At 34.7% G+C, this 25,273-nt stretch overlaps 2 protein-coding genes across 2 annotated transcripts in view; both read right to left on the reverse strand.

The window, feature by feature from the left end:
* The window catches only part of LOC100376320 (coiled-coil domain-containing protein 6-like), a 39,949-nt gene extending 33,251 nt beyond the window's left edge, over positions 1–6,698 (reverse strand). The window contains exon 1 of the mRNA XM_002735348.4: positions 6,456–6,698. Within this exon, the coding sequence (XP_002735394.1) occupies positions 6,456–6,653 (198 nt within the window). The 5' untranslated portion in view covers positions 6,654–6,698. The remainder of the gene's footprint in view (positions 1–6,455) is intronic.
* Positions 6,699–10,375: 3,677 nt separating this feature from the next.
* LOC102808341 (long-chain-fatty-acid--CoA ligase 5-like) overlaps positions 10,376–25,273 on the reverse strand; it is a 32,800-nt gene continuing 17,902 nt past the window's right edge. The window contains exons 12-22 of the mRNA XM_078009812.2: positions 24,298–24,432; positions 23,766–23,848; positions 23,047–23,197; positions 21,905–21,977; positions 20,835–20,923; positions 17,090–17,206; positions 14,762–14,815; positions 13,517–13,606; positions 12,616–12,717; positions 12,011–12,082; positions 10,376–10,911 (exon numbers count right to left, since the gene is read on the reverse strand). Coding sequence (XP_077865938.1) covers positions 10,780–10,911; positions 12,011–12,082; positions 12,616–12,717; positions 13,517–13,606; positions 14,762–14,815; positions 17,090–17,206; positions 20,835–20,923; positions 21,905–21,977; positions 23,047–23,197; positions 23,766–23,848; positions 24,298–24,432 — 1,098 coding nt within the window. The 3' untranslated portion in view covers positions 10,376–10,779. The remainder of the gene's footprint in view (positions 10,912–12,010; positions 12,083–12,615; positions 12,718–13,516; positions 13,607–14,761; positions 14,816–17,089; positions 17,207–20,834; positions 20,924–21,904; positions 21,978–23,046; positions 23,198–23,765; positions 23,849–24,297; positions 24,433–25,273) is intronic.

Raw genomic sequence — 25,273 nt, forward strand, 5'->3', positions numbered from 1 at the left:
ACTTTATTTTGATGTAATAATGATTGTTTTTGGTAAAAAAAAATTAAGACAGAAATGATGTAAATGTCCACGAAAAAAAACTCATGGAAGTAAAATATATAAAATATTGAACAGAACTGTAAATATATTATATGAAGAATGTGATATTTTGATAACAAAAATTGCATTGTAATAAATAAATTTGCATATCATTAGCATACCCATTAGCACCAACAACAGCTGTTTGATGAAAAACACATTTGAATGCAAGAGCTGCAAGCATTTAATACATCGCAATTTAGGGGGAAAATCTCCATTTTGTTTACGAAAGCTATGAAAAGCATTCATGGATAATTATTTATTTACAATTGCAACTAGATCAATTTATTTGTAGTAGTTGCTTGTGTTTTCAAATATGTGTATATATAATAAACAAGCTAATGAGCTTCAGCATGCAGTAGTGAAAATTAGAGAATTGCAGGTAAGTCAAGACAAAATTTCCAAATAGAAATTATTCAATAACAATTCAGACCACAGATGCACACAATACTAAGTGAGTAACGAATTAGGTATCAAAATGGAAATCTGTTGGATCAACTGCATCAAAGTGACGTCTGCTGTGATAAATCTCAAAGCATGGGTATGTACATAAGGCGACTTCACACTTGCGGCACCACACGCGACTCTCTTGTGGACGCTTGCCATCTTGATGCTTTTTGTAGTAGGCTCTGTGAACTACACACTGGCGAGTTGGGTTTTGTTTTTTACTACCAGGGAAAGCAGGGATGGGTGAGGGGAAGTGGCGTTCTTCGAGTCGTCTTAGTGGCTGACCAACTGATCTTCGCCCTTTCGGTGCTGGGATGGGTGCAGTGGTTGCACTAGAAACAAGCTCATGAACAATGGATAAACGAAATTTAGCGTGAGTTAGCTTCTTGGCACTGAACTTCCTGTGAAGGATGTAGGCATTAGTGACAAGAAGAGCTATCATGTGGAAAAAAAGCTTGATATACCACTTTGAACGTCGGCGATGCATTGTGTACGATCTGATCATCTGGTCTGAAAGATCCACACCTCCCATATTTTTGTTGTAATCAACAACACACAAAGGCTTCACAATTGGTTCTCCGGATCCCCTGGATAGGCCAACAAATTTCCAAATTGGCATGTGTACTGATGACAACATAGTGACATCACGCTTGTCTTTCCATTTCATCGCCAAGACTCCATTTCTCTGACGATAAATGACTTCACCTTGTCGCAATGGCAATTTCAGGGCTGCAGGCATTTCTTTTCTATTCATTCTAGCTGTACCAACTAACATTGTATCTTCAGCTTTTAGATGGTCAATAAGCGTAGGACTGGTGTAGTAATTGTCCGTGTACAGTTTGTATCCCTTGTTCAGCAAACTACCTTTTCTCATCAGCCCCATTACTACATTGAAAGTATGGCCTTCATTTTCACTTTCTATTGTATCGGGGTTAGGGGTGTAATTTTTCCCAGTATATATATCAAAAACAGAAGTGTACCCACTTGATGATTCTGACACCATGTATGATTTCAAACCAAAACGATCTGGTTTACTTGGAATGTACTGCCTGAAGTGAATATTCCCTCTCCATGGCACCATTCCTTCATCAAGACTGATACACTGCTCACACGTATAAACTTCCGACAAACGGCGTGTTATGGTGTCATACAGAGGTCGGATTTTGAAAAGAGGGTCATATCCGGCTTCACCGCGAACGACGTAGGCAGCATTATCACTGAAGTGCAGAAATTTTAAAATGAGCTGGAATCTATCCCTTGGCATCATGCTACGATAAAAAGGCGTCGAAATTATCGGATTTAGGCTCCAATAATCATCAAGATCGTTCTTATGGAGCATCGACATAGCGATTGTCATGGCAAGAAAAATCTTCATCTCGTCTATGTTTACATTCTTCCACTTCCGGAGTGCGGTTCCAAGTTTTCATCGTTGCGTGCAAGATGACCATTTGCGTAAGCATTTGTCTGCTCAACAATGCAGATAATGTCCTCATCTTTAAGAAATAACTTGACAAAATCTAATGCGGTTGCGTTTTCCGGCAATTGAACATTGAGTCCCGGAACACCGGTGAACGGCGGTACCAAAATGTCGTCGCCACTTGCTTTCGATGACCAACCAAGACGAGTATCGTCGGCAACTTCCACTCCAGAATTTTGAATCTCCCACTCGGTATCATCATTCGGAATATCACCAAAATCGATCTCTTCCGCAGTAAAACCTTCAAATTCGTATTCAGAATCAGAATCTGCAAATATTTCGTCCCATACAGCTTGTATTTCAGGGTCATTGAAATGCAAATTTGGCGTCGCCATTTTGATTGCGTTGCTAGTCAAACATTCAAAGTTAGCGGTCGAGCTATGGAATTTGTACATGCAATTTGCATATTAGGCGGGGAATCCCCGGTTGAGGCAAGAATAACACACACATATACACAGGTCAAAGTTTATTTCATACGTTTTTCGGCTTTATTGATGATGTACTCCACATATACGTCATTCAAAACAACGCAATTTCTCAGAGGGTCGTTTACGATTATTCTCGTACTTCGCTGTGGGATTCAGACGCGCTATTACGAGTATTCTCGTACATCGCGTCTTAAGGGTTAATGCCATGATGGTACAGTCAGCTGGCATACAACCGATAATAAAATAAATGCGATATTTACTATATGGAGGGGGAGTCAACTTGTATACTAAATAAGAGACAAGTTAAGAAAGGCGTTTTTCAGATTCCTACAAATCAACAAAAAATACCAATCTTTCACAGCCAAATGATCTGTTTGGCAACATTAGGCGAACCACAATTAAACACAATTCATCATTTTTGTGTGGAAAAATCCCTTGCATACAAACACTTAATTACACGAAGAACATACCGATAGTACACTTTCCATATAGTAAATATCGGTAATATAATCGCATTTAGTTTGTTGTCATGTGTAAGCCAGCTGAGTGTGCTATATGGTAAATCTGATAACATGTAGTGACACCAGGAAGATATGTACCATGATTAGTTTGTAAACACCACAGGTGTAAGATGATAGACCTTCATAACCTACCTCCCTGCATTGTATAATTACTCAATGTCACTTTATCTCAGCCAGAGTGATTGGAAGCATTCAGACTAGACAACTTCCTTAACATTAACACACTAACTACATGTATATTGTTTTCCAAGGTTTTATATCATACATTTTGTAATCAGGGTAGCTGATCAATAATTTGCTGTCAGGAATTTTTTAATTTTATAACATTTGTAACTGTACAAGCTTTTGGATACTTCCTGTTAACTGTTTCCTTTTATTTTCATGAGTTTCTTAATTCAGTAAACGTTACTATGAAAAAATATCTGATTTTGATATTATGGTATATTTCCTGAGAAACTATGAAAAATTAAAATAAGTTGCATTTTCAATTCAATTGCAATAATTTTGTTATCATCCTGTATGTTCTCTAGATTTTGTTGAGTATTAGTTAATGCGGTAATTGAGAACATAAATTAATAAATATTTCCCATATTCATATTGAGATATTTAGTAAATTGTGATAAAAAAATTTAATTTACTAATGACAGAGAGCATAGGATCATCACTTGTTCCAGGGGTTTTTCTAGAAAAAAACTGCAAGAGGGAGCACTGCAATTCAGCGGCGCCACTAAGTGGGGGAGATAGGGTTCTCCCTACCAGGGTGTGGAGCTTTTGATAATTCCAAGTTAAAATGGAACATTCTATGGCTTCCTTAGGGCCAAAATTACTATCGGGTCACAGTTGAAGACTGTGGCCACATGTGATCTCTGGTCAATCAGAATTTTATGGTTGCCAGAGGATCTGCTCCCCAGGGTAAAGGGGCGCATGGCCATGGCATGAGGGCGCTGCGTCCTTGTTCAGGGTTTCACTACACGTGTTTATAAATGTTGTCCTGTCAAGCATTTGTTCACTTCCTTTCTACTTGTATTGAGTGAGTAATCAAGAAGGGCGGCAGACAAATTAAAGAGAAGTACACAAAGAGGGATACACTGCCTCATTAATTCCCTATGAAGAACACTGCTCATACAAATCTTTTTCATATCTGCATTCAACTACCACATCAACTAATTTGCTGACAAGTGATGTACCAGTAACTATTAACTTTATGACATGTCATCTTTGAACTCACAATTAATTGGTGATTGTAAACAATAGACCATTTTCCGTTCACTGTGAGAATCATGCGCTATGCGTTAAATCGAACGTAAAAACAGGACAAACAAAGGTCATAGCGTCGTAGTGGCGTCAAAAATCGTGTGGGATTCGACAAACGTGAAATATTGGGGGGGGGGGGGCATTTCCATGCCTAATAATGTGCTGTATACATTTGATGATAGACAATTTGAGGGTATTTCGAAAGCAATATTCCTCTGTCGAAGATCGGCCGATCGATGTGAGTTCAAAATCAAATCGTACGATTTTTGCGGCAGACGTTCAACGTGAGTCTTTCATGCATCTCGCGAGATCTCACAGTTGAACGGAGAATCACCTATTATTTCACAGGAAGGAGTGTTATTTCCAGTATAATGATGTAAACAGTAGGTTCATTGCACTGTCTTTGTGAACGCCTTTTTTCAAGAAATTATATTATCCAAATTAAAACTAGAAGCTGTGATCGGTTTGTAAAGTTGTTTGATCCAACAATTTCAAAACGAAAACAAAAAAATGTATGATTCTTTTCATGATGATGGGTATAGCAATAATTATGTTCAGTTTTTTCGATTCAATGATCGGCATTTCAGTTTCAAATGGTGGATAGAGTATTAATAAACTATTCAATGTATTATATTACCCTTGGTATGAAAATTACAATAACAATTTTCAACAGATGATATTTACCTACTCAGTACTCAGTCTGTCAAAACAAATGTAAATAGATTATCTGGTGAAGTTGTTATGGAGAATGAACCAAATGTGTGACGACACAAACAGTCAGTGTTTATTTCAAGATTATCAGAGTTGCTGACTAGCAATTTATCTATATACACTGAACAAATTAAATTTATTTAAAATATATCTAGTTTGAGTATACATGTGAAAATAAAATAAAGAAAAAATGCATTTTAGACATACTGGGTGCCAAGTTTCAAAATATGACCACTGCATGTAAAGTAAATAAAAAAAAAAAAAGATCAAGTTACATCGTGCACCATATAAGCTGTATTATAAGCTTATACTGGTTATTTTGTAAAAGCTCTGTTAAAAAGTCGGCATTAAAGTCAGACAAACAGACATTTTTAGATGTTATGTGCCTCAATTTCAGATGCCCTCTTGGATCAGCAGTACATATCACCTAGCACATATGGTGTATGCAATTGATACATGCATTCTCATTGTGAACATGAATAATATTATATTTATATCACATTTTCAAGGCAAGGACAAGTAGTTTGTGAGTTTTCCACCTACAAATATTAAATTCTATAACATTCTAAAAGCCACACATTTTAAATAATGTAGATGGTAATTTTGTTTTTCATTTCCTATTTTAGCTCACCCACAATGTACATGTGATTCACCCCACTACAACAAATGTAGGGCTATGGTTTCAAATACTAAATATTATTATGCTGTAACATAGACACCTGGGCGTAGACACTACAGGCAGCACTACTATGTCTCCAACAACACCCAATGGAGTGTGAATAGCAAAATTATGTAAACATATTGATTTGCTTTCTTTACGTTCTGTTTCCATGTCAAATACAATAAAGGGCACCTATTAAAGTTTACAGCCCCTCCCCCTTCAGGCTTTCGCTTTTCAATTTCTGTACTGACAATTTAAAACTTTTTAAAACCTTTTTTATATTGTGTAGAAGCGTCCCGTAGAAAAAGTTTTGACATGTTTTAAAGTAGACAAACTATTAGATGAACTGTAACACAAACCGAAGAGAATGAACTATTTTTTAGTTCCATATATTAAAACAAGCAAAATTGCTTTCTTTATTTATCGTGTCGCATAATGAATGAAAGCGAATGGTCGTAACCGCAGGCGAAAAGGTCATCGGCTGTGGGGGAAAAACACAAACGATTTGCAAATTTTTTGCATTTCATTAATTACTGGCACGTCATTTTCACATACAAATAAATTAAGACAATATGTGATTACGTAATACCAAGACAGGACAGAAATTATTCACAATTCAGTTTACGTCAGCACATAAACGACTTTAATTTCATAACCAAAATTTATTTTCGCCAGCAATTATAAAACAAATATTAAACTCACTGATTTATAGAATGCTCGTGACAAAAACGGAGTACCAAATTTACTGATTATATGTTTATAAATAATGAAAACACCTGTAAAAGATATTTTAAACACAAAAAACAGCTGTTTGTTTGGCAAACACGTTGTAGGGCCCAAGAAGATTTTTTGAAAAACAAGGATATTGGTTTACTTACAATGGACACGCTAACCATCCTTAATTCTCGGTTATCTTCTTGTAATGCCTTGCATTTTAGCTTATACGTTTCCACTTCTATCTTTAACACCCTATTTTGCTGTTCTAGCGAAGCAACTCGGCTACGAAGCTGCTCCAGTTGGCCTGGAGATGTTAATTTTGTCGAGTCCGTATCGCTCTCACTCGCGCTGTCCGCCATTTTCTCAACAGTATGACTGATTTGCGTAATGTATTCTGAAGAGGGGTCAGCTGATGGGTCATTCCATTTTAATCTAGAGGAGCTATGGAAATATATTCAAAATCATTTTGTTTATTTGTATAATATAGAAATTCCTGTCTTAACAGAACAGATATACTACCTAAAATTAGTATATATTATTAATTTCAAATTTGAGTTTTCAGCACGGCTATTGTAGCGCATCTTCTACTTTGTTAAACAAGTTACATCGAAAGAAATGGAGTGTTCCAGACTTGTTTATTATTATCAAGCTGTCTGCAGATACTAAGTGATTTGTCCACATGTTGTGGTCATGCAGTAACGGTGGGGTACTCGAACTCAAGTAAACTTCAAGTTGATGAGCTCATCACCCAAAATAACCAACACTGTCACAACTTTGAAATCCGGTCTCTTGTATGTTATCTGCGTTTCGTGAGTCACCCCATTTTCTTCTGGCGGAAGCGAACCTCCCGTATTCTTGCATCACATTCACAGTCCCCCAGGCTCGAAATGTTCATATTTTGAAGATTTGAAGAAGTTTTGTTTAAGCTGTCCATGGAGCTCCATGAGCTGTCACAACTTTATTTTTTTCTAAACTCAATACTAGCATTTTCAAACTTCATTAAGTCAACAATTTTGTATAAATTTGTTATGATTTTTTAATATTTGCATGCTAAATCAATAGGTATGTGTACTTTCTAAACGGAAGCTCGAAATATTCTATTATATAGGCATTGGTTTATAATATTTTCAGTTCTTTTGAATAGAAAACTTGGTCCATAACAAAATATACTCAGGTTCCTGGCCATCACAAGCAGCAATTGTGAATATGATGTGATTGTCACTTTTTTAAGTGGTGTGTCAGTATTTTTTGAAATAGGAAAAAGAAAAATTCAATTTTCATGAATTATGAAAATAAAGGCCCAATTTTATGCCATCGTTAAATAAAAAAAAAAAAACTCATATCAATTCCTGAGAAGACGTTTATTTTTTGGAGGGCTGTGAAAGAAGTGATGTCATGAATTTTTGTAGTGGAAAACATAGAAATGTTTGTTTCCATAGCAACAATAATATGTAATAGGAGAAGGGACAAAGCCACATCACTTAGCCCAGATTTGTTTTACTCGTAATTCCAGATGTGCTAAAATTCAATTTCAGATATATGCTACTTCATCTTATCAACCTGCTCAGCTTCAAGTTGTGCCTGCACATCTGTTGGAAAAAAACTTTTGTCTCAGCCCCCCTAATTTCAAAGGACCTGTCCCTTAATCTAAGTTCACTTCAAGGAAGCCCTCTATAGGCCTACAATTGAAATAAAAAAATCATAAGTATAAAGGCCAATTTATTTTACTTATTTCTTGGTACAGATTCTCTACAGCCATCTGAAAATTGGGCTAAAACAAATGATATTTAATATTTTTTTGTTTGTTCTCAAGTTCTCAATGCACAGTTTTCATTCAAGTGCACAGCCCATTTTAAACTGATGCACATCAGAAACAGATCTTTCTATTTTTTGTCCTGTTTTTCATAAAAAAAATCACATTTCTAATGGCCCACCTCAAACATGAACATGGTAAAAACGATTTTTAATCCAAACTTTTTTTGTTAAAAAAAAATAGAATATCAGTACCATAAAATCTGTATTAGAAGCCAAACATATTTGTTGTTGTTGTTGTTGAATAATTGAGAACCAAAAATCCACCATTTTGTGTATGTGTAGATAGCCACATTCCCTCTGTTGCATTGTACCACTGCAGCTTCTAATACAGATTTTACAGTACTCTCCTTTCTGCTCACAAGAGGGCAGCTTACATCCAGCAACATTTTTCAGGAAAACTGAAATTTTTGAATGAACAAAACAAATCAAAAAACAAGACATTTATCAAAAATGTATTTATTATACCATTACATTTGGTTTCTCAGTTATACATAGATAATCAGAATATACTGTGTACTGAAAACAAAAAAAATAAGTATTTGCAATTGCATTAAAATGCACTTCTAGCTTATTTTATAATTACTTTTATAAAACTTGCTTTTATATTGCTAGTTTGAGGGCAAAATGCATCAATTTTTGCAAAAACAAATTGATCAGAAACTTTCTGTTTTGCGACCTCATTATTAGATACTTCCACCTTTGACAATTTTTGAGGGATTCTTCATTTCTTGATGACTCAAAAAGTTATAAAAAAAATTTTATGAAGTTTTTAGGAGAAGCTGCCCTTGTGACAAAAAGAAATCAATCAAATTTTGGGAGATCTAGTCATGGACACAAGGATTTTTGGAAGAATTCTTCACTGCCTAATAGGATCATTGTAAGTACTTTGCAGCTGTGGCGGAGGTTTACACGCTAAGAGTGCTTTCTAGTTACAAACTGTTTTTAGTTTCACCCAAAAGTTTTCTGTATCTATTTTCTTCCCATGATGCAATGTGTGATACAGTAAAAGTGTTCAAAAGTCGCATGTATATGTGTCTGTATTCAAGGTACTATGATTTGCAAGAAAGACATAACAAGGTTAATCTAACGAATGAGAAAGTACTCCCATACTTGTATTAGTACATGTACTGGTATTTAAAATTATCTATTGTATTGATGTAACATTGCATAGACAATTTTCAGATACAATGGTAAGTATTGTTTTGATAATGTTGAATGACCCATAAAATGAATACTGTAAAACCATTTATTGTCACTGGCATTTATTCTCACTATTTTGATGTTTTGAGCAATTTAACTGATTTTTAAGTTCAAATTTAAGTTTATTTGACAAAGAAACAAAGAGATGTAGATTTAATTTAGTGAATTTTACTTATTAACGAAAACAGTGAAATTAAAAACCGGTATATAATTAAGCATTTACAGTATGCAAATGAGCTCTTTACATAATATGCAAATGAGCTAATTACATAATTTATCCATTAATTTATCATATTAATCCATCCTTTGCCAAAAGAATCAAAGAAGCTGAAAATTGTCGGATATTGTCACAAAATGAACACTGTATTTGTGTGTGTTCATATACGTAATGGTCGAAAGTTTTTAATGATCCATGATATAATAATGGAATATTATATTATAGCAAACGCGATATCTATCAAGTTCCAATCAACTGTAGAACAAATAAACCCAATTTTAGGTGGGTCTTGAGATATCATTGAAACTTGGTAAACGCAAGACACCCACACATGTGTGGGACAATATTGTTCAGTATGTCATTGGATGGGGGCCCTAAAACTGGATATCAAGGTGCAGTGCATCTTAATATCGAAAATAGAAGAACCATAGTCATGGTTACTCTACTGACTTAGCTACATGTAAAGTAGATGATAGGTGAAGAAATGTGGCCGGTGGTTACACACACATGTATCAAATGTGCTGTAAATTGTATGTTCATGTTATTTTTTATTGGTTCATCTCCAAAACGATCAATTTTGCATTTTCAATTTATCATTCCTTGGCTGTGGTAGCAGACTCTCAGATAGGGCATACATTTCAGGATAGATGAGGAACTGTGCACAAATTTAAACTTCCAGACAACATGAAATGGATTAAAAACAAAAGTGAAATGATTATTATGTCATGGATCACCATTATATTCATTTGTAGTTGATTATACGTGTCAAGTTCAAAGATATTTGCTAAATAGCAAGATGATTTTGAACAACACAATGTATGTTTGGTTTAAATTAAGGAAGCCATCCAATTGTGGAAAGTTCAAATTTGTTATTTTCCTTGAAAAACATGTAATGTATACAATCAAATTTGCTCCATTAGAAGCCCATCTCGAATAGTATTGCATGTAAACCAAAAATCACGTTTGTTGTCTGCTTCTCTATTTGAATGCTATCTTTTCTAACTAAAAGTTGGTACAGTAATTTGCATATATTTTTCAATAAATTTCTATAATTCTTTGAACAAAAAAATTGGTTCAAATGCACACAATTTCCCATTGCCTACAGATCTTCATTAACATTTGTTCAAAAAATGGATCTGGTATTTATTGTTACTTCTGTATATTTTGACAACGGATTTCAAATAATTAATAGTTCTTCATGATAAATCTGAATATAAAAATTTAAATCCACTTTAAAATATTAGAAAATCATATTATTCCTTATACAGTGCTTCCAATTCAGTCATAAAATATTTCTTCAATGCTGGTCGTTTTGATTTAGAGGTTGGTGTCAACAAACCATTTTCTACTGTAAATTGGTCAGGTACCACATGTATATCTTTGGCCTGGTGAAAAAAAAGAAATTGTAAGGAGAACTGTGACTACATATTATTTATACAATAGGGAATGACAATTTCATTTTGTACTCCAATCAAAACAGCAGAAAATCATGATGTTTTTAATAGTCACAGTGTCTATAATAATAAGGTTATTACGAAGATATCTCAAAGTATGCACGAAGACAGTACAGTGGCAGTATCGACCGACGCGCAGTGGAGCTCGATGCGACAGCGTACTGTCTGAGTGCATACTTTGAGGTATCTTCGTAATGACCTTATTATTATACATCTTTTCCTACCAAGGATACATCATGGGAATGCCGAAATCCAAAAAGTTTAGAACAGAATCAGCGAACTTCTTTGTATGGAGTCCGGTCAAATCCTGGTGGCATCCATGTTTGTTTTTATTATTAGAGGACGCTTACGCGCGTGATCATTCCAGATTTGGAATTCGCATTTCCAAATATGGTAGTATAAAAATACCCCGTAAAATACCGCAAAATTATGGCACGCTGTAACTTATGGCGTTACCGTGACAGATGTATAATAATAAATATTATTACTACTGTTATGTAAGGAATATACAAAATTTTTCATTTCAATATATCCAACTCTAATATCAGTTGAAACTGTTTGTAGGAATTGCACAATGGTATCTATGGTATGAAAACATCATACAAATTCATCTATGAACAGTTTCAACTGATATTAGAGTTAGATATATTGAAATGAAAAATTGTATATTTGGTTCACCACCCTCTGTGGCAGAGACAGAGGCAGTGAGGCACACTGCACTGTGGACAAAAATAACCATGCCTGAGAGGCATTCTGATGGTAACCTCATTATAATACATCTTTTCTTGCTTATAATCATGATGTAGTGACATAACACAGTTGTACACATCTGTATGTTGTTTCATGGATGAATGAATTCAAATGTTCAACTGCAAGATGTATGATAAATAGAAATAGCTCATAGTTCTTTTTTACTTGTTCAAATGTTTTTATTTTCCAAATAAGGCATGTTTGTATGACGTTTTATGGATGGATGAATTATCTTGTTTTCATTGAATTCTATTGTTTTCAAAATGAATAATCTTCTTACCTGCTCAAATGATTTTAACCCATATTCTTTGCCTCTAGATTGTATATCTTCTAAAATAGCTTTCTTGACATCCTGAAATCAGGAGAAAACAATTCAGCAAACTTTTTGATTGAGTGAGTGCTTAAACTAAATTATGGAAGACTACTACTTAAATGAAAACACTCTGACTTCAACTTGTGTATTAAAAAAAGGTTTCAACAATGGGGCATTTAACTCGGATATCAAGTTCTTAGATCAACATGGAAGTGATGACCAAACAGACATTGAAATTACTCAGACCTTTCGATCACTATCTACTTTTGCAAATTACCACCCCTTAGTACTTTTCTCGATTTTACATGTTGATGCCCTAGGCTTATGACTGGGGAAGTACGGTAATGAAAACAATCTTTAATGTAGTGCTTGTAACTTTTTGGCAGTGCTGCTGAAAAGTTACCTACCCTGTGTCAAATACTGGTTTGATATACTTAAAATCAATTGAAACAAATAACTGGAAAGGAGATTCTAGTAAACCAAATATACATGTATCTTTCTGATATATTAAAAACATTTCTCCCTCAAGAGAGTGAAAAGGGCGCCATTTATTTTATTGCTAGAATACCAACCTTATTTTTACAGAGTTCCTGTAGCGTTCCTGATATTTCATTACTTTTTGCCCATTTTGAAAGTTCATCTGGATCAGGTACAATGACAGCAACAGCATAATTCTTTAAATGAAATCCAAATCAAACTATGATGAATCAGCTGGATTTAATATTGCACGTTTTCACTAATGCTTCAAAAGCAATAAATTGCTGACAACTCTTTACATCTGAAAACATTCTATGAACATAGCTACCAACATTTCTAATATTCAGCTTGGGAATATCTAAATTCTGGATCAAATTTAAAGAGAAGACAATGTACCAATAAACCATTTTCCGTTCACTGCGAGATCATGCAATATGTGTGAAATTGAACGTAAAAACAGGACAAACAAAAACGCAAAAGTATTTCGGGGGATATTTCCATGCTTAATAATGTGCTGTACACATTTGACAATGATCAATTTTGATGAAGTAAGGGTACTCAAATGCAATATTCCCCTGTCAAAGATTGGCCTTTCGATGTAAGCTACAAAATAAAGAAATTCAAGTTCAAAATCAAATCGTTCGCTTTTTGTGGCAGACGTTCAGTACCGGTAGGTGTCTTTCATGCAACTCGTGAGATCTCGCAGTTGAACAGAGAATCACCATGCTGTGTTCTGTTCAATATGGGTCCCACACACCACATACAATATCTATTTTACATGGAACACCTGCTGCACGATGACTGTGACACTCAAAGCTTCTTCCCCAAGTTACTTAAACAATAATTTGAATATTGCATGTATAGTGTGCACCACAAAACAACATTCTTACATCAACGAAATAAAAGCTATATTTATCAGTGTCCAAGAAAATTTAGCAAAAATATGGCTCGGGGAATACTGATGATGTTGCTGGGAGTGCCTTCAAACATACTTACTTTAAAACTGTCACCATGTACAAATACTTGAAGTACAAATGGACTCCTTATGTAGATAGACTCAATTTTCTCTGGTGCCAAGTATTCGCCCTAAAACACAGCAGAAATGACTCAATCTATCGAATAATATCTTGATCATTAGTCACTATTCTATATCACGAATAACTTATTTAGTTTAGGTCGTATATCCTGGAATTTTGTATGACCCCTAAAGGTCACACATCCTGGAATTTTGTATGACCCCTTAAAGGTCACACATCCTGGAATTTTGTATGACCCCTTAAAGGTCACACATCCTGGAACTCAGTATGACCCCTAAAGGTCACACATCCTGGAACTCAGTATGACCCATGAAGGTCACACATCCTGGAATTTAGTATGACCCCTAAAGGTCACACATCCTGGAACTCAGTATGACCCATGAAGGTCACACATCCTGGAATTTAGTATGACCCCTAAAGGTCACGCATCCTGGAATTTTGTACGACCCCTAAAGGTCACACATCCTGGAACTCAGTATGACCCCTAAAGGTCACACATCCTGGAATTTTGTACGACCCCCTAAAGGTCACACATCCTGGAACTCAGTATGACCCCTAAAGGTCACACATCCTGGAATTTTGTACAACCCCTAAAGGTCACACATCCTGGAACTCAGTATGACCCCTAAAGGTCACACATCCTGGAATTTTGTACGACCCCCTAAAGGTCACACATCCTGGAACTCAGTATGACCCCTAAAGGTCACACATCCTGGAATTTTGTACGACCCCCTAAAGGTCACACATCCTGGAATTTTGTACGACCCCCTAAAGGTCACACATCCTGGAATTGTGTACGACCCCCTAAAGGTCACACATCCTGGAATTTTGTACGACCCCTAAAGGTCACACATCCTGGAACTCAGTATGACCCCTAAAGGTCACACATCCTGGAATTTTGTACGACCCCCTAAAGGTCACACATCCTGGAACTCAGTATGACCCCTAAAGGTCACACATCCTGGAATTTTGTACGACCCCCTAAAGGTCACACATCCTGGAATTTTGTACGACCCCCTAAAGGTCACACATCCTGGAATTGTGTACGACCCCCTAAAGGTCACACATCCTGGAATTTTGTACGACCCTAAAGGTCGTACATTCTAAAACTTTGTATGACACTAAAGGTCGCATATCCTGATTCAGCATGCTGGTAAAGCAATTAGTCTAAATGAAAAAAATAAAGCCATGTTAAATATCTTACCTGAGCAAGTTTGAAGATATGTTTCTTTCTATCAACAAGTCGAAGAGCACCATTCTATAAGTAAACATGTGAAAATATACAACTTTCTTATATCCAATCAAGAAATCAAGAATTTCAGATTTCCAATTTATGAAGAGCACATTATACACATTATGTTATGATTATTAAAGATGGATGACACCAATAAATTTGTTTACAGGATTTCTCAGTGATGTTGTATAAAGGTTACACTCCTAACAAGTTTGCAACAAATCTGAGAAAATATTAAACCTAGATTTACATGATTTAAAAAAAATCTTGCTTTGCAAAAAAAAGAATTTTTGCTCGAACAATTCAAAAAATAGGGCAGGTTTTTTTCTTTCCTATTTTACAGTGCACAATTTTTGCAGGTTTTATCAATTCAACAACAGAGGGCGCTGTGTAGTAGCAAAATAAGTGGGGGGGAAAATGAGGCCGAACTTTTTTTGGTGATTATCTAGTTGACTAGAAACATAAGGTTTCTTTTTTTAAGGCTATACTGTTTTTTATCAAAGGAAGATTCAGACACAATTGAAGATGTCAATTGTATATACTTTCAGTAATGAGTCCATGCTTTTAACATACACAATATGAAGACAATATATGAGAAACAGAAGTTAAACAGAGCAAACAGAAGTTAAACAGAGCAAACAGAAGTTGAACAGAGCAAACAGAAGTTGAACAGAGCAAACACAAGTTGAACAGAGCAAACACAAGTTGAACAGAGCAAACACAAGTTGAACAGAGCAAACAAGTTGAACAGAGCAAACACAAGTTGAACAGAGCAAACACAAGTTGAACAGAGCAAACACAAGTTGAACAGAGCAAACACAAGTTGAACAGAGCAAACACAAGTTGAACAGAGCAAACACAAGTTGAACAGAGCAAACACAAGTTGAACAGAGCAAACACAAGTTGAACAGAGCAAACACAAGTTGGACAGAGCAAACACAAGTTGGACAGAGCAAACACAAGTTGGACAGAGCAAACACAAGTTGGACAGAGCAAACACAAGTTGGACAGAGCAAACACAAGTTGGACAGAGCAAACACAAGTTGAACAGAGCAAACACAAGTTGAACAGAGCAAACACAAGTTGAACAGAGCAAACACAAGTTGAACAGAGCAAACACAAGTTGAACAGAGCAAACACAAGTTGAACAGAGCAAACACAAGTTGAACAGAGCAAACACAAGTTGAACAGAGCAAACACAAGTTGAACAGAGCAAACACAAGTTGAACAGAGCAAACACAAGTTGAACAGAGCAAACACAAGTTGAACAGAGCAAACACAAGTTGAACAGAGCAAACACAAGTTGAACAGAGCAAACACAAGTTGAACAGAGCAAACACAAGTTGAACAGAGCAAACACAAGTTGGACAGAGCAAACACAAGTTGGACAGAGCAAACACAAGTTGAACAGAGCAAACACAAGTTGAACAGAGCAAACACAAGTTGAACAGAGCAAACACAAGTTGAACAGAGCAAACACAAGTTGAACAGAGCAAACACAAGTTGAACAGAGCAAACACAAGTTGAACAGAGCAAACACAAGTTGAACAGAGCAAACACAAGTTGAACAGAGCAAACACAAGTTGAACAGAGCAAACACAAGTTGAACTGAGCAAACACAAGTTGAACAGAGCAAACACAAGTTGAACAGAGCAAACACAAGTTGAACAGAGCAAACACAAGTTGAACAGAGCAAACAGAGGTTGAACAGAGCAAACAGAGGTTGAACAGAGCAAACAGAGGTTGAACAGAGCAAACAGAGGTTGAACAGAGCAAACAAAGGTTGAACAGAGCAAACAGAGGTTGAACAGAGCAAACAGAGGTTGAACAGAGCAAACAGAGGTTGAACAGAGCAAACAGAGGTTGAACAGAGCAAACAGAGGTTGAACAGAGCAAAGAGAGGTTGAACAGAGCAAACAGAGGTTGAACAGAGCAAACAGAGGTTGAACAGAGCAAACAGAGGTTGAACAGAGCAAACAGAAGTTGAACAGAGCAAACAGAGGTTGAACAGAGCAAACAGAGGTTGAACAGAGGTTGAACAGAGGTTGAACAGAGGTTGAACAGAGCAAACAGAGGTTGAACAGAGATTGAACAGAGGTTGTACAGAGATTGAACAGAGGTTGAACAGAGCAAACAGAGGTTGAACAGAGCAAACAGAGGTTGAACAGAGCAAACAGAGGTTGAACAGAGCAAACAGAGGTTGAACAGAGCAAACAGAAGTTGAACAGAGCAAACAGAAGTTGAACAGAGCTCTATTCCATATTATGATGAGTTTGCATGATCAGTAGGTGTACTTACTGGTAACCATTCTCCTATATCACCGGAATGTAACCATCCATCTTCATCTAAAGCTTCTTTGGTTTTATCCGGATCGTTATAATAACCTTGGAATACATTATACCCTTTAAAACAAATCTGAAATAAAAAATGTAAAAACATAGTTGAACTCTGGTGACCTTGCCCTTTGTTATATAATATAATTCCCTTTATCATAGTTTGTTTCAATATAAATATGCATTGTCATAATTAATTTTGAATACAAACAAGTTTTGGGGTTGAACCAACAGTGGGGAATCAGTCTACCGAATGTCCTTTAAAGATGTAAATACCTTACAAAAACATTGGTGCCTTATTTGTTTAATTATTTTAAGGGACATAATTTCCAGCTTTATTCAAAGTAATTCAGATATTTTAGTATAAAAACAAATGCCTCATTGCAAAAAAAAATCAAAGAAAGCTTAGAAAGAACTCCTGTGTGCTGAGAGTATTGAAGACACATTAAAAATTAATTCAAAATTACTTGTACTTGAGATATTGATGGAATAGCTGAAAACTAATTATGTAAATCAGGTAACTGATATGAACAGATTTAAGTGTAAAACTAATAAGGTTTGCACAATGTACCAAGTTTCATTGAAATGTGATTAAAACCCAAAAAATATTAATTATTATGCTAATTAGAGTTAATATGAACAGATTTTAACCCAAAATTAATCAGGCTGTCTATTGTCCTAGAGCATTTATGTACCAAGTTTTATTCAAATGTGATGATCAATACTTGAGATATCAGTATTAATTAATTATGTTAATTAAGTGATTAAGAAGCATACATATTTACCAAAAACTAATATGGTGCATAGTCCTAGGTTCATTGAAATGTGATGGGTACTCTTTAAAAGTTTCATTGAAATCCAATGAGTGGTTTGTAGACATCAGTACAACAGCCATAGAACAGCAAAAAATTAACTAATTATGCAAATTAGGTAATTAATAGGCACAATTATTTATCCCAAAATTAATCAGGTCTCTGCATAGTCCTAGAAAATGTCACAAGTCTCATTGAAATGTGATGATTAGTACTTGAGATATCAGGTGAAAAGCTGAAAATTAACTAATTATAATAAGGTGATTAATATGCACAAATATTTACCCAAAAACTAAACTAATTAGGTCTCTGCACAGTCCTCAAGTAACTATGTACCAAGTTTCATTGAAATGTGATCATTACTACTCGAAATATCAAAAGCTGAAAATTAATTAATTATGCAAATTAGGTAATTAATATGTACTGATATTACCCTAAACACTACCAGGTCTGTGCAGTGTCATATGACATCTATATACCAAGTTTTATTGAAATGTTATTATTAGTACTTGAGATACCAGTGGAAAAGCCGAAAATTGATTAATCATTATGTAAATTAGGTAATTAATAATATTAACAGATTTTTACCCAAAACTAATCAAATCTGCGCATTAGTTCAGAGCAGCAATGTGCCAAGTTTCATTGAAATCCAATGAGTGGTTCTTCAGATATCAGTGGAACAGTCTTGGAACAGCTAAAAATCAGCTAATTATCATGCAAATTAGGTAATTAATATTCATAGATTTTTACCAAAACCTAATCAACTCTGCGCATTATCCCAGAGCATCTATGTACCAAGTTTCACCAAAATTTGATTAGTGGTTCTTGAGATAACGGTGGAACAAAAAAAGTGACATACATACATACAGACATACATACAGACATACATACAGACAGACATACAGACAGACAGGGTAACTGCAAAGACTCCCTTTTGTGCTTCGCACACGGGAGTCAAAAAGTGCTGCATTTAGACGTGACTAGATTCATAAAACATGCAAGATAACAGAAAATCTTAGCTGGCTTTTGTCCAAGTATTTTGTACAGGTGTCTGTCAAAAATTAATGATTCACTGAGACAAATATGAACTGCCTCATTGTGTGACTACTGTATTATATGAAAAGTAAGAAAAAAAACACCCTTTATGAATAGCTATCATGTTGCAAGCTCTGCTTTGTATGCAAATCAACTTAAATAGTTAGTTGGTGTCCAGTGGAGGGAGAAGTCAACAGTACTGTTGCCTCCTGAGAATCTACATCTTCAAACACTGCAATCTTTGAAGTGCATTTTTAAACCAGTATTATAAAAACTCTATCATTCTGTTCTAATAGCTGAAACATATTCCTGTGAGTTTTCATTTGTCGAATGAACTGTTTGTCAAATACAGAATACATATATTTTAGAACAATTTTCTTTTTAAAATGTGGATGAAATGTTTTGCTTTTTATGTATTTTTTATGTATTGTTTTTGATTTGATCATTTTGAACTAAACAGATTTTCTATAAGCTTCAGATCTTGATCAAAGTTTGGCACCCAGTTCATAGGAGTGCTTATATTTTCTGACATCTTGTTTTCTGTAAAGATTTTATTGGTAGGGTTGCAAATGTGTATCAGACTGTGCAATCTCTCCATGAGTTGGTTTTGAAACCCAGTATGGGATTTTGAGATACATTACCAAAGATATTATTACAAGATAAATCATTTGCTTCATTGAACACATACAACAATGCATATTTCCACTGAGATCAGTGACCTTTGATGTGTATCACCAGTGATCAGTCAAGTAGAAACAGTCAAACATTTTATCAGATTTTCTCAATTTTTGCATGATATTTTCATACAGGACATCTGTTGTTCAAACTCAGAGAAGACTTTATACTGATGAATAAGGTGACCAAGTTTGATGAAGTTTGGAATAGAATTAGTAAAGTTATTATGCACACAATAACAATTATTAACGACGACGACAACAACAACAACAACGACAACGCCGGACAAAATTTTTCCCTTAATATACCTTTCCCTTCCATCTTTGATGGTACGGGCAAAGTAAAAAGGTATTGATTTGTACCGGTAGTTATTTGCTGTCCAATATAAACTGTAGAAAATTTAGATCAGTCATCGACTGGGAGGATTTAACAAGATAGAATGTGAAAATATATCCTAAAACTACTACACAGATGAATATAGTACCAAAAACTTTAGTACAAATCATGATTCTGACAAGGTTATGCTCAGCCAATGAGAATCCGTTAATTTCGACAAATCGCAGCCATCATATAGGTACTGTAAAATTAATTTTCGCTATTTTCGCTGAAGGAATGGTTCAGTGAAAATAAAATCAAGCGAATATACCTGTTTTCTTATGTTTTACATTTAACTCTTCAAAAATCAGTGAAAATAAATTCCATACAAAACACCCAAAAAGCCTTTTCAGTGAAAATTAATTCCAGCTAAAATAAAGTATTTTATTACATTCACCAAATTATGTCCCAAATTAAACAAATTAATCAGTTTCATCAAATCTATTCCCTTCCAGGGTTTTTGAGACTGATTATTACTATGTCGTAGTACAAACTATTAACGTCTATAACCGTTAATCCAAACTGGAACAGTAAAATATTATAGCCATTATAAAAGTTTTGTGTATTCTAACTCTATTCATCTTAAAGGGTGACAGTCGTCGTGCCGCGTCCTGTTCGATATGGGACTCATAGCGACGTATACAACGCGTGTAAAATACATTGTTTACATGAAATTTGAACACGCGCCACACGACGACCACAGCACTTTAAATTATTTGCTTACTGTAAAAACGTGACATTTTAGATTCAAAAATCAAGTTGTAACCTCTTGTTTATATACAATATAATCAACAAAACATAAGATCACTTTACCTCTCCTTGGTTATTTTCAGCATAATATTCCATTTCTGGTACATCCACAAGTTTAATCATATTACAAGGCATTGGTGAACCAACATGATCTTAAACAAAGCAGGAGATGAGAAGTGAAATCCAAAATTAATACAGAAAAGATACAAGACTGTAACTTTTATAACCGTGCATGCTGATATGCATTGAAGATCTATTGAGCCAAAATTACCAATATTTATCATGTAGAGAATTCCTGATTTGACAATTTGCAAGTGTTCCTAATATGAAGAATTCCTGATTTGACAATTTGCAAGTGTTCATAATATAGAAAATTCCTGATTTGACAATTTGCAAGTGTTCATAATATGGAGAGTTCCTGATTTGACAATTTTCAAGTGTTCATAATATGGAGAATTCCTGATTTGACAATTTTCAAGTGTTCATAATGTAGAGAATCCTGATCTGAAGTGTTCATAATATTTTTAAAGAAAATTGTGCTTATATTTCAGTAAACTGTGATTATTTTGTCAGTATGACATTTCAAATCATCAGGTGTTGCTACATCCCTGACTGAACAGTTTATTTAAATTTGGACATGTTTTTCGAAAACAAACTTGACATATGACACTACAATTCATTTAAGGTGAATTACCAGTTTTTTTGTGTGTGAAAAGATTGTTCCTGTTGACCTTACATACTTTTTCAAATTTTCTCAAAATGTTCACGTATGTACATGTGTTGAAATGGACATATAATGAGTGATCAGTGCGAGTAGCATTAATCCGAAGTAGTTCTAGATCAGTGGTAAAATTGTACCCGATCTAGTTCTAAAATGTACACAATGTGAAGGACATTGTTATCACATTCTCAATGACACTGTGAAATGATGCGAGTGTATCAAATAGTTCCTTTTGAAAATAAATATTTACGTCAAATTGTTGCATAATTTATTGATTGCAAATGTGTGACAGTGGGTAGATTAAAAGTGTACTTGTACTTATTACATGGGAGATAAAACATGTGGTCACATGAGAATGCCTCTTAGTTTCTCCACTTAAAAGTACTGTTAGGTTATGTGTAATATTTCTTACCTGTGTTGTGGTCTCCAGGCATTGTAAGCGTCGCTGCAATTCCACTTTCTGTTTGACCATATCCATTGATGACCTATAAAATTCAAATTGAATAATAGAAACCAATGTTTATATATAATAATGTTTTTCTCATGCAGTTTGGATGCTGTTTGTCTCAGTGTTTTACAAGTTACGCCGATGTAAGTTCTGCTTTGTAATTAAGAAGGTAAGGATCTCATACTCTAATTTTACAAAAGGGGTAAATAGGTAGGCCACTATACATATCTAACAGTGTATACAGGTCAATATAACAAACTAAACATATATTGCATTTTGGACATCAATGCACTTAAAACCCCTATGGCAAATTGCTGTCATACAGCTCCCTTCCAAGTGAACTTAAACTACACCATATTTACCGTAATTCACTTCAGTATTACTGGCAGTGGTGTTACTTTCCTTCCAAGGGGAAGGAGATTAAACTCCATTGTATTAAAGCCCCTTTACATTGGAGTAACATGTTCACATTGCAGTAATATATTCACCAACACACACATCAACTACAACTAGGAATGAATATTGTCGTAGATGCTTATCCACTTGTGTTTTTTTCTCATTGATTCACATTTGTTGTTGTTTATTCAGATTTATGCTTTCTTGCTCGAAATTTAGTTGTGTTATTAGATCATGTTTTGCTTTATCTATTCGTCTTTATTTTGTTCAATTAGCTGAGATATAGCCAGTAGAAGTTATTACATGTCAAGATTTCGCACTTTAATACATGTATCTCTATTATAAATTAACACAGATTCGGTTTATACAAGCCAATTAATAATAATCAACAGACAGCACGAACGCAATAGGAATCAGTTGCAAGGTCGATTTTAAGCCGATGTATCAATATTGAAAGCCTATCACTGTGTCTCCCTCCTATTTTAATCCATAGGTGTGAATCCTACTGAACCCTATAAAAAGGGCATTCTATCGTGTATTTATCAGTTGCCTTCTTATTACATTGTAGTTTCTTTGTTGTAACATCGCCATAATAAACAGTGTATTGTTTAAATGTACATTACGCTTCCTTTATTGTAACTCTACAATCCAATGCATGCAGTTTGAACCTGATCGGATGTGAGCGATTATTACCCACAAATATAACTTACGTGACAACCAAATACCACTCGTAAGAACATCATAGTTTCACTTGACAATGGAGCAGCACCATTAAACATAACCTTGACTTTGTTACCAAGTAGCGACTGAATTTTACCGAATACCAATTTATCCCACATGCTATCTTGTCGTATTATTCCCCTACAAAAAAGAATGAGAAACCGATTTATGAAAGGATAGTAGTGAACAATTTCACTTAGTTTCCCCGATGTAATGTCCCCAAATAGAAGCCATATTTGACGCATAACTCAATGAAATATACTTCTATGAATAAACTTCAAGTTTGTAATCAACACTGGTTACTCCTAGTTTATCTAGACAATGAAATGGATAGTCACATGACAAATTTCTAGGTCTGTTTACATCTTTTTGAATCCCAAATTTGATTGGTTGAACCCTTGCACTAATTGGTTGAATAATTTCACTGATTGGTTGAATCTTTCACTAATTACTTGGACCACTGCACTGATTGGTTGAATCTTTCACTAATTACTTGAACCACTGCACTGATTGGTTGAATCTTTCACTAATTACTTGGACCACTGCACTGATTGGTTGAATCCTTCACTAATTACTTGGACCACTGCACTGATTGGTTGAATCTTTCACTAATTACTTGAACCACTGCACTGATTGGTTGAATCTTTCACTAATTACTTGAACCACTGCACTGATTGGTTGAATCCTTGCACTGATTGGTTAAACTTACCTTTTAACTTCAGATTCTTTACTTTTAAATGCCATGTTATACAAAGTTTTTTTAATAAAACTACTATTTACACCTGCAACAACCTGATAAAATAGAAGAAATAGTAATAATTGGAACATCTAAATCAACAAAACAAACTGTGTTTGGGTGTGTAGTTGTTTGTTATTCAATTATTGCAGATCTTTAAAAGCGAGTCATACGGTAGTTCCTGTTGGTCTCTTATGAGCTAAACACCAGAAATCCCAAAGACAAAAGTTGATTATAAAAGACAATAATTTCATGAAATTGAAGAAGAACTAATGACATACTTAAATGTGTCAGTATAAATTAATGATGGTAGATTATACACCAGTAGAGTGGTGTTCTTTCTGGTGGTATGGCAAAGCATAATATAGTCTATACCACAGTTTTTATTGCCATGACTGGAAATTGAGCCTGTTACACAGACTAATTAAAGCATGGAAAAAATACTCTAAAAGTCAATTTAGGGTCATTGAGTAAGGTCTATAATCATTATGTTTGCAAAACTCACCTTATCATGAATTCTGTTAAAAAGTCGTGGAACCGATGGAAATGCCAACGGCTGCACTGATTTGCTGTCATCCATTAGTTTTCGAATATCCCCTTGATAAAATCCAATCTTAGCACCATGTGACATAGCAATAGCCTAAAAATGCAATACAGAAAGTTATAAAACATTATCAAAAAGCTCCCTCTGGAGTTAGTAAATTAATAAATAGCCCCCTCTGGTGTTAGGTAATATCCCTCTAGAGTTAACATTCACTTCAGTAGAAAATAAATGCGAATAATTTTATGGCTTGAACAACTGAAATAATTTAAAAACATTTCATTGGCCAAAAAAAATGTATTGCTTCTCATAATCGCATGTTTCAGTTCGAAAACTGCAGTTCACAATTTAAAAACAACGCATCCATAAATATTTTTTTATGCAGTGGATACATGCAAACAGACACAATATACTGTAGAATACTTTATTTTCGCTTGGAATTAATTTTCACTATTTTCGCTGAAGGAATGATTCAGTGAAAATAAAATCAAGCGAATATAACTTTTTTTCTATATTTTACATTCAAAAAATCAGTTAAAATAAATTTCATACAAAACACCAAAAATTTCTTTTCAGCGAAAATTAATTCCAGCTAAAATAAAGTATTTTACAGTAGTACAAAATAAAACAAGTCATTGAAAATGACACAGTCCCCGTTAAATTTTTGAAAGTTCTCTTTGTGCTTGTCATATTAAAGCGGGGGGGTTGTCGCAAGCGTGTTCTTGAAACTTGATTCCAAGTGGCGTATACAACAGATTGTTTATTTACATAAAAAAACATGTGCTCCGTGTAGTAGTAATATGGCCAAAAATAAAAACAGCCGTTATTTGGCCATCTTTGATCCGATTATGAAACACACTGATATGTATGATGTATGTGCCTAATACGAATGAAAATGATACATAAATTGTGGAAATATAGTAGTAAGGCCAAAAAGTCA

This window comes from Saccoglossus kowalevskii, chromosome 19, assembly GCF_978046115.1.
Source record: "Saccoglossus kowalevskii chromosome 19, keSacKowa6.1, whole genome shotgun sequence".
NCBI lineage: Eukaryota > Metazoa > Hemichordata > Enteropneusta > Harrimaniidae > Saccoglossus > Saccoglossus kowalevskii.